At 50.0% G+C, this 13768-nt stretch overlaps 6 protein-coding genes across 6 annotated transcripts; 3 read left to right on the forward strand and 3 right to left on the reverse strand.

Annotated features, from left to right (window-relative positions):
- Nucleotides 1-342: 342 nt before the first annotated feature.
- On the reverse strand, nucleotides 343-1544 carry CI109_103638 (mitochondrial 37S ribosomal protein uS9m; the record flags this gene model as incomplete). The annotated part of the gene is made up of 3 exons (XM_032001863.1): nucleotides 343-363; nucleotides 423-493; nucleotides 620-1544. The coding sequence occupies 3 exons, from the start codon at nucleotides 1542-1544 to the stop codon at nucleotides 343-345; spliced, it is 1017 nt and encodes a 338-aa protein (XP_031864026.1).
- Nucleotides 1545-1970: 426 nt separating this feature from the next.
- Nucleotides 1971-2590, forward strand: CI109_103639 (uncharacterized protein; the record flags this gene model as incomplete). Its single annotated transcript, XM_032001862.1, has 4 exons — nucleotides 1971-2048; nucleotides 2158-2257; nucleotides 2342-2391; nucleotides 2543-2590. 4 exons carry the CDS (start codon nucleotides 1971-1973, stop codon nucleotides 2588-2590), a joined length of 276 nt encoding a protein of 91 aa, XP_031864025.1.
- A 491-nt stretch (nucleotides 2591-3081) lies between these two features.
- Nucleotides 3082-3903, forward strand: CI109_103640 (uncharacterized protein; the record flags this gene model as incomplete). The annotated part of the gene is made up of 1 exon (XM_032001861.1): nucleotides 3082-3903. The coding sequence occupies one exon, from the start codon at nucleotides 3082-3084 to the stop codon at nucleotides 3901-3903; it is 822 nt and encodes a 273-aa protein (XP_031864024.1).
- Nucleotides 3904-3971: 68 nt separating this feature from the next.
- Nucleotides 3972-5674, reverse strand: CI109_103641 (uncharacterized protein; the record flags this gene model as incomplete). The annotated part of the gene is made up of 8 exons (XM_065967342.1): nucleotides 3972-4295; nucleotides 4351-4398; nucleotides 4467-4616; nucleotides 4676-4890; nucleotides 4948-4974; nucleotides 5045-5180; nucleotides 5243-5335; nucleotides 5420-5674. 8 exons carry the CDS (start codon nucleotides 5672-5674, stop codon nucleotides 3972-3974), a joined length of 1248 nt encoding a protein of 415 aa, XP_065823414.1.
- Nucleotides 5675-5742: 68 nt separating this feature from the next.
- Nucleotides 5743-10977, forward strand: CI109_103642 (uncharacterized protein; the record flags this gene model as incomplete). The annotated part of the gene is made up of 19 exons (XM_032001859.2): nucleotides 5743-6760; nucleotides 6817-7275; nucleotides 7329-7424; nucleotides 7475-8037; nucleotides 8092-8393; nucleotides 8448-8511; nucleotides 8567-8672; nucleotides 8724-8924; nucleotides 8993-9116; nucleotides 9179-9205; nucleotides 9290-9325; nucleotides 9392-9512; nucleotides 9595-9770; nucleotides 9845-10027; nucleotides 10127-10303; nucleotides 10368-10374; nucleotides 10434-10505; nucleotides 10581-10760; nucleotides 10831-10977. The coding sequence occupies 19 exons, from the start codon at nucleotides 5743-5745 to the stop codon at nucleotides 10975-10977; spliced, it is 4059 nt and encodes a 1352-aa protein (XP_031864022.2).
- Nucleotides 10978-11253: 276 nt separating this feature from the next.
- On the reverse strand, nucleotides 11254-13718 carry CI109_103643 (uncharacterized protein; the record flags this gene model as incomplete). Its single annotated transcript, XM_032001858.2, has 4 exons — nucleotides 11254-11454; nucleotides 11512-12439; nucleotides 12497-13602; nucleotides 13671-13718. The coding sequence occupies 4 exons, from the start codon at nucleotides 13716-13718 to the stop codon at nucleotides 11254-11256; spliced, it is 2283 nt and encodes a 760-aa protein (XP_031864021.2).
- Nucleotides 13719-13768: the final 50 nt, after the last annotated feature.

The raw sequence follows: 13768 nt of genomic DNA on the forward strand, positions 1-13768 counted from the left end.
AATTTGATACCCTTGTACTGGTTGTGGAAATTATGTCGGGGAGTTTTGCCGTAAAGAAATGGACACTTGATGTGATACCTATATTAACGTGATCGTGCTCTTGAACACTTCGTCCGCTGTTGTCATTTGAAGCAAAAGCAGGATCACCGAGCCTTGTCAAGAGAACTACTTGGGGGAAAGAAAGGAAAGCGACGGCGGACATGTAGCTGGAAATGCTCCCAGGGCGTTCATCAAGATGGAGAACAACCCGGATAATAGAAACGAATAGAAGTCGGACATGAAAGTATTTCACGGAAATGAGTATAGCATGCATGATGATCCATGTAGTTGAGTATGATTCGTCTATCGCTTGACCCAAGTGTACTACATCCCACAGAGGCGATGTCAGTGCGACCCTGATACTTGAGATTAACCCCACTCACAGCTTTTCGAGCCTTTGCGCGACCCGTCTTCTTTCGCTCTGTTGTCCTGGTATCACGCATAAGAGCGCCGTCTATAAGAAAGAACGGGAAAGGTCAGCAACGAAGAGGTCGTGTTGATCGGGTCACACCCAATCCCAATGATGTAGATGTTTGGAGACAAAGTCCGGCCTTGATCGACGCAAGGAGACATCACTCACCCGCTCTGAGGATATCCTTCGTGTCCTCTCTCAAGATCGCCAACGCCCTCGCCACGCCCAAACCGACGGCTCCAGCCTGGCCTGCCAAACCTCCACCTCGTGCAAACGCAAAGATGTTGAAAGCGCCTATCAAGCCTGTCAATCTGAGCGGACGGAGGATAGTCTCTCGATCCGAAGGTCGAGGGAAATAAGTCGTGATTGGGACGTGGTTGATCAAAATCTCGGAGCTAGGCAAATCGGAAATGGCACCAGCGGTTTCGGTTCCGGTTCCAGTTTGAGCTTCGAGGATGGGTTTGGCTGTTGGGGAAGGGATCATCCAGACTCTTGCAGAGGAAGTCTTCTTTCTTCCACTAGCATACGCTCGTCCAAATTCGTCCAATTGACTCTCCTTCTCTTCTTTCTCCTTGACTCGGGCAGCACTCGCACCACCAGATGCTGATCCACCTCCTACACCTTCATATTTCTCCAACGCTTGATCGATCTTGGATACCAATTCTGGATAACCGGCCATATCTGAGATATGTCTAAGATGATGAAGTTCCGTCAAGAGTTCCATCACCTGTCTGAGTGTGTTGGTCTTCAATTTCACCTGGAACAGGGAAGACAATTCTTCGGGCGAAACCCATGATGCTCGAGGTGGGGGGATATGAGGGAGAGACGAAGGCAGAGGATAGATGTGTGATGATCGGAGAGTGGATGTGGTGGACGTAATGATGGAAGAGAGGGCAGAGAGCGATTCGTGGAATGTTGGTCGACCAGTGAAGAATTGAGGAGAGGAAGGTCGGGATGGTCGGACAGTAGGAGCAGTGTTGGAATGATCGTTGTTCGGCGGAGAATAAGGAGTGACAGACGCGTAACCCCTCACGAGAGGTAATGAGAGAGTGCGAAGACCTCGCAGCGAGGAAGAGGTGGAAGGGAAAGCCATCGTGAGTTGCAACGTATGGGTTGGTCGGTGTTTATGATGATGTAGAGTTGATATAAACGAAAAGTCGGACGAATGGTCAGAAAGACAACGACCTAGGATCTTTGGTCGAACACTGAGTTGATATATTTGATTCCGTCATCGCTGACTGTGCCACGTCAGCTTTGAATGGTGTGTGCCTGATTTGTGACATTTGGTTTGGTACGATTCGACGATTTCTATCAGATAAGCAGCTTGATCAGATCAAAACTATATAGACAACACATAGACGGACACGGAAAGTTCTTGATTTATAACACTCTCAGCCTCTCTGCTTGAAAACATCAATATATCGACAGTTCAATCGATTGCAAGATCCATCGATTCCATTTGCTCGATCAGGTCCCTAACCCCCTGCCCTCCCTCGAAACTCAGACGCTGCAATTCACGATGAGCGGTGCCGAAGATGTACCAATTCAACAGGTCATGGAGACCAAGCTCCGATCAAATCTAAACATTGACTTCGTAGTAAGTGATCCATGATCTCTCATGCCTTCAAATCTCCCTGCACATCGCATGTCCAGTCAGACTGTAAAGGTGCTCGGAGTAACTGCTGACACATCGATATGTTGTGCAGGAATTCATCGATACTTCTGGAAATTGTGGTTCTTCATTTTCGGTCACTATCGTCTCGAGAGATTTCGCAAAGAAATTGACATTGGCGAGACATAAGTTAGGTGAGTGATGACCCGGAGGTTTCAAAACGTCCATTCCACTTGCGAGGTGATCGTAGCGCTAGGCTGACTGACGATGTTTCGTAGTGAACCAGATTTTGGCAGACGAGATTGCGGCATTGCATGCTTTTTCACAAGTAAGTAGCTTTCTCCATCTGATCATGCTATCCCGTGCGCATCTGCAAGCTCGATGATTTGAATCAGAGCAGCAAGCACACCACTCGTAACCAAACCCTACGATTTTGCAGGAAGGAGAATCAGCTAATCAAACGTATTGATCGTTCGCAGAAAACTCTCACACCGGAGCAATGGGCAAAAGAACAAGGCAAAGCATAGATTTTCATCTACAAACGACTCGTGACATATAGACCAGATGGATGATAGGCAACATGTATCAAATATAGATCTCGACAACAATGGGAATGGCGATAGCGATATTCGAGCTCAAACGCGTTTGCGACCCTTGCTCAGAGACGGGTGGGACAGTCAAGGGGATGGCACGCGGTGTAGTGTATCAGTGGAGCGGACGCTGCGAAAGACTGACCGTCCTTTGTTTTCGAAGGCGTCGCAGATCTTGAAAGGATGGTACTCACCGTCGGCATACCCAACGTTACCCGAATATCAATACTAGGCCGTCTGATCGTTCTATATGCTGATTCCACAAAGTGTCTCTCTCCATCTCCCATCTCACCTCAAGCAAACAAACAAACACCACTCTGACCCTTCATCAACCATCACACTTCGTTACTGACCAACTCGTAACTCAACAAAACAATCAGCACAAACAGCCTTTCGAACCCGAAACTCACACCACAACCTAACCGACCATGTCCACTTACACTACTTCTCACCGCGTCGCCTCCACCCCTGCCCCTGTTCCTATGTCGCCGTCATCGATCACATACGTCGCCAGCACTGACGAAGACGATCTCTTCATGAACCTTGAAGAACGACTTTTCAACGAACTACATGCGCCACCTGCCATGGTCCATCCTTCTCTTCCCCGCCACCCAATCCCAATCGAGATGTCGAAGGACCACTACACCAGATCTAATACCTCTCTTCCCCCTTTCAATTCCCAAACGAGCTCATTCCAGTCCTCGTATAGCGGTACTGTCCACCTTGCTCATCTTGCCATTCTTCCTCAAATCCAACAAGCCATCCTCCTCAATACGCCTGAATCTGCGCCGAAAGTCTTCCCTCTCAGAGAGGACGAAGAGGCGGACGTGGAGATGACACCGTTCTCCCCGAGTGATATGGACCACATGAAAGGCTGGTCAGCCCGAATTCATCGTCAGATTGATATGGAGATACCAGATGGAGAGGTAGAGCTGCGCGTTGATACTCAAGCGGAGAGCACGCCAGCTGTCCGATCTGTCAACTTATCAGAGGACGGAGAGATGACTCCTGCTTCTCCCGAGCTGATCACGCCGCATCTTCCTTCATTCCATCCTTTCCACCCTGCCGCTCGTGAAAACTTCCGCTTTGCATCGGACCCGATGGTAACGGATGCCAATATGAACTACGAATATCCCCGTGATGTGAAGGAAGGCTTGGTGAGAGGGACATTCGGACAGATCGGCTCCCTAACGGACCTCGTGAAGAGGACTGGTAATGTAGCGAGAGAAGCTAGAATGAGGCGAATGTAGAATGTAGAATTATCACGACGTTGGTTCGATCCTGGAAGTGATGTAATGTAGATGTATGCATTGTTAGTCTATATGATCTCCTCGTGTGCCTTCACCAGCTCTGCACCACCTTGCGCGATCTCTCCGTCCTCGACTTCCTCAATAGCAGTGAAGTTAGAGACCTCTTCCCCAGCTGAGCTTTTCTTTGTCGGTTCATTAGCTGGTACTGACGGTCCTGCGTCGGCCAGAGCGGCCGCTTTCCGACCCCGATTCGCGTGCTTTCTATTTGTTGTCGGAGAACTGGATCCGGATTGCCGTTCTTCGGGTTGTGCTGTAGGTTCAGCCGTTGATTGCGATATAGTCTGCTGATGTCGGTTTTTCGCAGCTTGTGTGGCGACGGAATTCGGGTTGTACTTCTCGTTCAGTCATCAGCATCTCTCCTATATTTGTTCTGACATGCAAACACACCTTCTTGAATCGTTCGTAGTCCTCCAACACGGTCATACCAAGCGTATTCTGCGAACGGCAATAATGATGAGCTATCTCGACCATCACAAAATGATAGCGAAGCCGTAATGGCTCACCCTGAACACCTCTACCAAGATCGTCCTATCTGGGTTCTTGAGATCGACCGAGTGTCCCGCGTTCAGCTGTGACACTTCTTGTGCTACAGCTTGGATCATTGACATCCGTTCTAACTTATCGGAATTACGAGAGTTTGTATCGATTGCGAACTGCCAAGTCACCCGATTGTCAGCTTCTGTGCACCTACAGTGCTGGAAGTGGGACGTACTTTCAAGGGCTTCTGATCAGGAGTGGAAAAGGCGGATTTGACGAGAGTGGCCGCAGTATCGCTGAGCTGTTTGAGGGTGGCGGGACAAGTGGATGAGATGGGTAAGATTCGCTTGCAGAATCTGAGCGGACAACGACTGGTAGTCTCGGCTTGTTCCAGTATATGTCGAACAAGACGATGTGGATCCAGAGGTGGAAGAACGTTGATGTAAATCACTAGAAGGTTGTCAGCTGGTGTGTATGTACTCAAGCACTCTGATCCCTTCAGCTCACCGCATATTATGTCGTGTGCGCATAGACCTGCAATCAAGATCAGCTCAGACCGTGCGTTGGAGATTACACATATTCATCGTCAACTCATTTCACTCACTGAAACGCTTTGACTTTCCGTCTCCCTTGATAGTATCAAGCTCCCGTTTCAGCATCTCTTCAAAATCAACATCTCCACTATCTGGCTCTTCCTTTACTGCCACATCTGCTGTTTCAGGATACAGCTCATCTGCGATCTACGGAATATACCATCATCAGCACAGATATCGTACTTTGGGGTCCCTAGCACAGCACTCGCCTGCTCTAGGTACTCCATTAGTTCCTGTTCCGCTGACCTCTCTCGATTCTGCACGGTTGTCACACATATTCCAGGAGAAGTGAGCATCTCTGGCTGAGCACGGTGAAACCCACATCAGCCGGAAATCGTGTATGCCATTGTCATGATCCTCGAGGCGCATTTGACAGGTACACTTACGAGCGGTTTCGTGCGATATCTATCCATGGGAAACACCTTGCCTGTCTCCCCATCCCTATCTCCGCCAAAGCCTGCACCACCACCTCTACCTCCCCCTCTACCTCGACCACGATCACCTCCACCTCTTCCTCCTCGACCTCCTGCATCCCGATATTTGTAGATCTTGTGTTTCTGCGCGGACTTTCCTCCTCCTCCTTGATCGAATTTTCGTTTCCCTCCGCTATTACCGCTCCCTTGAGCACTTGATTCTGCCATTGTCGCGAGTTCAGTGGAAATTTATATAGATGAAATGGTTGAAAATACCATTTTAGTTGTTGAGGACGATGTTGAGAGTATCGGTACAGAATTCACGTGATCTCAGCTTGTTTGCGGGGACCCACAACAAGCTCGACGCTCGGTCTTGCTATGAAACATGCGACAACATCTCTCATCCCGTTGTAGCTTTGTCTCACTTGTCATCTCTGATCAATCAACGTCGATCCTCGAATGGCTCGCTTGAGGGCGGGATATCACATGCCTACACCATGTCGTCTTCGGCAAAATCTACACCAGGCATCCCATCGGCTCCGGCTAGTCCACTCGTAAATTCAACTTCGCCGAATCCTCAATCCGCTACACCCGGCAACTTGTCCTCTCCTGCTCAGAGTAGAATTATCCGACGTCCTCCTTCCTCGTACTTCTCCCTTCCAAGTCCAATCATGTCGCGCTCGCTAAGGAGTGACTCACAACATCAGTCACAAAACGGAGAGGCTTCACGCCCCAATCGTCCAACGACGGGGACTGGGCGGCGTAGCGATACAGCCACGGGCAGCGGAGGTGGGACTTCGCGGTCGAGCAATATACACACGATGAGAGATGGGGGGAATAACCTTGACGGTCTGGACAACTGGCAGACCCTCCAAGAGATAGTAGGAGACCATTCGGATGATGAAGGGCCTAATGCACCCGGACTTTCCGTCGGTCAACGTTCCGTGCTTCCCACTCCAAGTACATGGAGTCTTGGCTCACTGTTCGAACCACCTCCTACTCCTCGAATAGCAACATCAGCTCAGCCTATAGATGTCAAGCCAGGGCACGGCGCCGTCGACAGTCTGCGGAATGTTTCCGACGAGCTTTCGTCGTCTCCTGGACAGCTGGATGGGATTCAATATGGGAGCTTTGGCGATACAGAGAGAACACCAAGAGTGACTATTCAACCTTTGGCGTCGCCAGACGTGATTGATGATACAGGACCCCCTCTGATAGGAAGATTGGAGGGATTCAAATCACCTTTGTTGGGAAGTCAAATTCCCGCTCAGACGACAATGCCATTGGCGAAGAAAGCACCACCGAAACCATCCCGTAAGTCTTTGCTTTGGGTTCTGCGCTGTATTATACCCGCATTTACCAAGTCGTAGTGTGGCAGAGAGTCTGGCCGCCTTCTCCAATGGCTATTGCGATCTTTAAATGTTCCCTATCCTACCTCATCGCTTCCTTATTCACCTTCGTTCCCGCGCTGGCCAACCTGCTTTCGCGACAATCCGAGACTGACGCACATGGACGAGTGACCGTGAAGCCAGCCAGTACAGCACATATGATTGCTACGATCGTAGTTTACTTCAATCCAGCCAAAACGCTGGGAAATATGCTCCTTTCCACACGATATTGCTTCGTTCTCGCTCTGGCGGCATCGGTCGTGTCGTTATTTGCGATGGGAACAGTGAGGCTGTTCGACCATTTCTCCCCTGGGCATGGTGAGAATTGGGATCCTATCAGTGAGGCGGGAGATTGGGTGGTCTGTATACTTTGGATTGGAGGGACGATGGGTGTCTTGGCTTGGTCGAAGGTCTGGGTTGGGAATGCAAGTTATAATTCTGGTGAGTTCATCATACGCGGTCGATTGGAGGCCATGGCTAATGCTACACTTAAGGCTGCTCCATGGCTGCGATGATCATATACACGGTGGTTATCAAGGAGGGAGCGGTGCCGAAGCTGGTGGAGATTCTGAGTATCGTGCTAGTAGGAGGTGAGCTGATATAGAAGATATCGAACTTATGAGCTGACCGTCTACCCAAGTCCTGATTACCAACCTGGTCTGCTATACCGTCTTTCCATCGTCCGCAACGTCCCGACTCCAAGGTTCCATCTCCAAATCCCTCAATTCCTTCTCCACCCTCCTCGATCTCCTCACTTCTACCTTCCTGCTGGAGAAGGCCGTGGTCAAAGACAATCGACCAACCCTCAAAGAAGCTATCAAAGCACATGCAGCGGCGTTCAAGACCCTGAAGGCTGATCTAGCGGAAGCTAAGCACGAACGCATACTCGATGGTCGGATCCGAGGCAGGAAGCTACATCTTTACGACGCGGCAATAGCAAGTCTTGGAAGATTGGCTCAGCATATCTCTGGTTTACGAAGTAGTACGAGATTACAGGAAAGTCTGATCAAAGCGAGCAAGGAAGGCAAGATCAGTCTGGATTTTGGACCGGATAAACGTCATTCCAAATTGTCGATGTCGGTGCTGGAAGTGGTCGATGAGGATCCAGGAGCGTCTGTGCCACACGATACGGATGTAGTGACCAGCGTGAGGCTGTTTATGAAGTTCAGAGAAATGGCAGGTGGTCAGATGGATGCCCTCAATGTGAGTCAACGAATCTTTGTGAGAAGTGGTATTGGCTGATCTGATTTAACATAGGCGCGATGTGACGAAGCGCTGGAAGCTGTTCAGGCCCTTTCGCGTCATGACAAGTTTAATGAAGTCGATCTCCCTCAAATACGGAAGAATCTTGCTCAGTCCCTGAACGATTTCTCCCAATCGTCTAGTCGAGCGATCAAGCGCGTCTATGCTGGTCCAAGACGTCGAAGGGGGATATACCGAGATGATTCAAGTGGCAGCGACAGCGGGAGCAGCGATTCAGGTGATAGTTTGGATCATGTAGGGGGAGAGGAAGATCATGTAGATGGAGGACCCAATGAGACGGTATTTCTAATCTATTTGTGAGTATGCGGATTTCGCAGGTGGCAACTTGTATTGAGCCGCAACTTGATTAGCTTCCTCTTCACGTTCGAGGAGTTTGCACGGGAGATGCTGTTTCTAGTCGACACGATGCAAGAGGTGGGTTCGCGTGTAATGTTGTTGCGGCGGCATGCTGAAGTACGACAACACACAGATCGTGGATGCAGAAGAGATATCGGCTTGGGGACACATCAAATCTGTGTTTATCCGCAAAAGAGGAAGAAAGGAGAAGAAAAGCGAATACGTCTACAAACAGCTGCGTACGTCGAGGCCTAAGAAAGATGTTACATCACTGACTGTATGGCTTCTAGAGAAACTCGTTCCTATTGACCCTTCCAACCTTCAACCCCCCTTGTTTCCTCGAAGTAAACGAGATTCTGCTGGCGCTGTTCTTGGACCTGAACAACGGCTGAAAAGTAGATGGGGACGGATGAAGCAAGCTTTCTGGGCTATTGGAACGAGATTGAGACAACCTGATATGAGATATGCAATCAAGACGGGTCTAGGAGGAGGTGAGTGGTGTCGTAGCGGAGTGTCGCCGTACAAAGGTGAAACAAACTGACTCCGAGGGGCGGTGTAGCGATGCTGGCAGCGCCAGCTTATACGGAATGGGGTCGTCCTATATTTCTACAATATAGAGGAGAATGGGCGTTGATCGCTTACTTCGCTGCGATGAGTCAGACTGTTGGACAGACGAACTTTCTGTAAGTATTGATTTTTTTGTTGTAGCCACGCAGCGACTCGATGCTGATTTCGCACGCTCAAGATCTCTAGCCAGAGTAGCCAGTACAATGTAGGTGCCCGTACTGCCTCTGGTTGATCTCGCCTTTTGGTCAATGGCATCGTAAGTTTGGGTGCTGATGATCCGTCTTCGCAGAATCGGCGCGACTGTTGCTATCATCTTCACGAACCTGTGAGTCAACTCGAGATCTGCCGCCTCACGCTTGTTGTGGCAGCGCTAAGTTTTCTCTCCGCTTAGCGCACACGAGAATAACATCGTGCTACCCATCCTCGGTTTCTTCTTCTCCATACCTTGTTACTACGTCATCACGCAGATGCCGGACTACACAGCAGCTGGACGATTCGTCCTTCTTACCTACGTATGTATTCAACGCAGTCACTCTCATGCCTTTCTTTTCAACGCAATACAGCTAGGAGATGCTGATGTTTGTCTCTCTGCAGAACCTTTCTTGTCTTTACGTCTATAACGTACGAGATCGAGCAGACGATGTGACAGTCGAGCAAATTGCTTTCCAGCGTTCCGCAGCTGTCATCATCGGTGTCGTGTGGGCCGCAATTATATCCCGATACTGGTGGCCATTCACCGCTCGACGAGAACTAAGATTAGGCTTGAGCGAGTGAGTGTACTACATGAACCGAAAGGGTTCACAAAACGGAGGAAGACCTGCTGACGTCTTATTGGCGCTCATAGCTTCTGTCTCGATCTATCTTACCTCTACTCGAGATTGGTGACAACGTATAGTAAAGGTGTCGAGGCGAAGGTGAAGAACGAGAATGACTCGTCTGATGATGAGGGTGAAACAAGACCGCTACTGCCATCCTCAGTGGTCGGACATCGCCACTTGAGCCCGAGCGTACGGCAGTTTATGGCGATGTAAGTGACCGATTGTCTGCTGATACTTCTCACGTTCTATTCAGTTTACATTCCCCATACGTCACAGAGACAAACGCGGTAAGCTGACATCTGTCGTAGGGAACTGCACCTGCAGAGTCAACTTGGCACATTACGGGGTCTTCTAGCGCAGACGAAGCACGAACCGAGATTGAAAGGCCCATTCGCGTATGGCTTCTATCATGAAGTCTTGCTCAGTTGCGAGAGAATGCTGGATAGACTGCATAGTATGCGGTGTGTGACCACGCGGGACGAGTGGTGAGTTGATGTCTCTAAACGAGATACACTGGGGATAGTTTGCTAAAGCGACTTACTATTGCAGGGACGAGGTGAGCTGTTTCTGCAATGACATTGAGCTGTGTTCATCACTGATGGGTTCGCTGAGTAGGGTATCAGACAAGCGTTCGTCATACCTGTCAACAAAGAGCGTCGTGAGATGGCAGGAAATGTCATTCTATACGTGAGTGCCGAGCGCAGTTGATGACACCCGTCGTACTTGTATACTCGATCGGGTGACTGATGATCCCGAGTTCAGTTCTACACACTCTCAGCGGGATTTAGACTCCGTACCCCGCTTCCACCGTACCTGCCTCCTGCTGAGAAGGCGAGACAGAGACTCGTAGCGGCTATCCGATCACTAGACGTAGTGAGACGAAAAAGTGTCAGGGGCGGAGGTCGACATTTACTCTTCTTCGCGTATGCTCTGGCAATGCAGGTGAGTCCCGGGAGGCAGCGTCAAAAGTTAAGGAAGGCGGCGGCGCTGATATGGTGTTGTTGCTCCGTAGGAGGTAATAGATGAGTTGGAACATCTCGGAGAAATGCTGCAAGATGCGTTTGGGGTGATATCTCAAAGTACGGTGGTGGATTTCGAGGAATTGTTCGAGGATCAACCCGCAGAAGGGGGAAAGACCAATGGCGGTGTGCAGAAATGAGAACGCATCTATGCAGGTCTGTATGATATTGCTGGTAGATATTGTATGTTGTATCGCTGGGATATGGTATCACATAATATCTCAACAGTGTATTAGTGTACAGCTCTCCCATCGTACACAGTAACACATAAATCAAGTCAATTCTCCCCTTTTCAGTCAAGTACTATTCTCACCCAGATATATACCCCCTCCGTTGCGTACTCGTGTCTGCCTTCGATCGATATAATCACCTGCACATGGACAACATTACCACTCTGTCGCTCCGCCTGGGTTCTTTCAACCGTTCAATTTGGTTAAAGACCAATTTCCCACCCCGCCACCAGTCGTCGAAGCAAATTTTATCGCCTCATCATCGTCAAAAGTCATAAAACTCTGATTAGAAGGAGAAGGCGCTCGATCGGTGCGGGCGAGGGAGCGAGGTTGGATATTCGAGTTAAGCATGTCCGGTGAGATTGGAGAACCGAGAAGACGATGGAGCTGCGATATTATCAGCACGATTCTGAGTAAGGTAAATCGGCTGATGATCTTATTTACCTTGGCAAGCTGTTGTCTCTTATTCCTAGTAATATGGTCGTCCTCTTCCTCTTCCTCCGCGTCTCCTTGGGATCTGATCTCCGGACTGGGCCAACTTTGTTCCCCACTCATGGCAATGGGCCGAGGCGTGATCGGTCCGCTTTCGGTCCAAGATTTGTGTCTGTGATTATACGAAGTAGGAGTCTTCGACCTTGTCTCAGTATCCCAATTTGGCAGCGAATCGTTCATCTGTTCGTGATTGGCGATGTCATTCAGGTCTTCTGAACCACTCCTATTCTTGAGCTTGTGCAATCCGAAAGCGGCTTTTGCTCGCCTTGCCAAGGTCCCACTTGACTTCCCGAACGGTTTTCCTATCCTCGTAGCGTCCCCGGTGGGTCTTGATACCGTAATAGAGTTCATTGGACGAGGTCTCGTTTCTATAGTCTCACTAGGAAGAGAGTCGGGAACAAGTTTGCCAATCTGTTCTTCTGGTAGCGTCTCACCCAGCAGCTGCTCCAACTTCCTCGTCCTCCTGTGGAGAAGTACCCTTTGTTCAGGAGTAAGGTTTGTCATCGTCTCCAACTCGTTGTTGAACGGATGTCCGCCGTGTGGACTGCTATCTAGCGTCTGACTACGCGCATGAGTGAATCGATGTGTTATCGGAGGTAGGGGCTTTTCCTTGGGGATCAAGCGGGAGATGGTCTTGATACTATCGCTGATTGAAGGTTGGAGGGATGCGAGCGAATCAAGAGATGCGGATGGAGCATGATGAAAGCTAGTGAGGGGATTGAGGTTGATGGGCTCTTGCCAGCCATAAATCGTTTGTCTTGACGATTGGCGATCAGGAAATTCCGGGGTAGTTGGAAGCGGTCGCATAGGCGTTCGAGGACTCTGAACAGGGAAGAGTTTTGAGGACTGGTATGTCCTTGGCGGAGGAGGAAGACCCGTACTGCGAGGTGATGGTGTGAATACCTCGAACAAGGTCCGAAACTCATGCAATACTCACCTTCCTACTTTGCTCTGGTCATTGTGCCAGGCTACATCCCCAATATCGATGCCCAGAACCCGACTAGCTTTGCTTCCAATCCTCATGTTCCCCTCATGTCCGCGCTCGGAGGGAACAATCCTCCTCTCATTCTTCTCTGTCTGCTTCAACAAATGCGCTGTGATGGCCTGTTCGCTCTCTGGCTGTTTGTACACCGGTCGTTTATGCGTAGAAGGGAGCATCCCCATTGCCGTTCGAGCGGCTAGAACGGTATCATCCATCGCACGCGGACCAGAGTAGTTGGAGTCGGTGTAAGCTGAATCAGATGCTGATGAGAAAGAGAGAGGACGAGGTCGAGTGTAATGCAATGAGGGTGGGTTTCTTTGAACAACGTCGTCTTGGAATGGGTCGGTGAGGTCCTTGACATGTCCTTGAGTCTTTGATGTAATAGTAGTGGTCGACTCGACCGCGCTCCATCGTCGATTCTTATCCCCAAACGTACCAGCACTAGATCGACGTTCAGTCTTTGGTCGACCATCCTCAACAGGACTAACATCGACCGCCTCGATCTCCTCGCGATCCTTGTGTGCGTCGATGTGCGACGTGACGCTCGTCTCTGGGATAGCGAAGAGGACGCTCCTCTCACTAGGTCGTTTGAAAGGCATAGGCAAGGTGGCCAGATCAGGAACGTCGGGTATCGTAGAAGGTGCAGAAAAGTCGGAGAAGATAGTCGTCCTTGTTAAGCGAAGGTACGACTTATCATCACTCCGGTGCATGCGAGGAACAGAACGCTCAGAGATACTAGCGTAGGTGGACGGCGGTTTGTACTCCGATGGTGCAATCGAGGACGTGGCGGATGACCACCGCCAGAAGGATTGGTCGGCAGTCAGCACCGAGGGTGGAACTTGACTTGTGGATCTGTTCGGAGTGATGATAGGTGGACTACCTGGACTCTGGGTATCAAAAATGGAAGGGGCGTTCCGTTGCCTGAGGTGATCTCTATCATCTTCGTCGCCCGCGACGAAGGGTGAAACAGGTGGTCGAGGCGGTCGACGAGGGGGTGTTGATCCTGCCTGAGCATGAGCCAATGTTCCTGGGGTAGAGGGAACTGTATCGTTGATGATAACCTGGCAATGCAGGGTGAGCCGGGTCCTCGTTTGATGATCAAGGGACTAGTGAGGGTGCTCAGACTCACCCCTGGGCCAGAAGCGTCAGCCCCAGAATCATCATCGGCTACCATCATAATATTTGTTGTTTGGAGCGAGCGAAAATGTTATCGCTATTAGCGTCTAG

The sequence above is a fragment of the Kwoniella shandongensis genome, chromosome 6 (genome assembly GCF_008629635.2).
Source record: "Kwoniella shandongensis chromosome 6, complete sequence".
NCBI classification, from domain to species: Eukaryota; Fungi; Basidiomycota; class Tremellomycetes; order Tremellales; family Cryptococcaceae; genus Kwoniella; species Kwoniella shandongensis.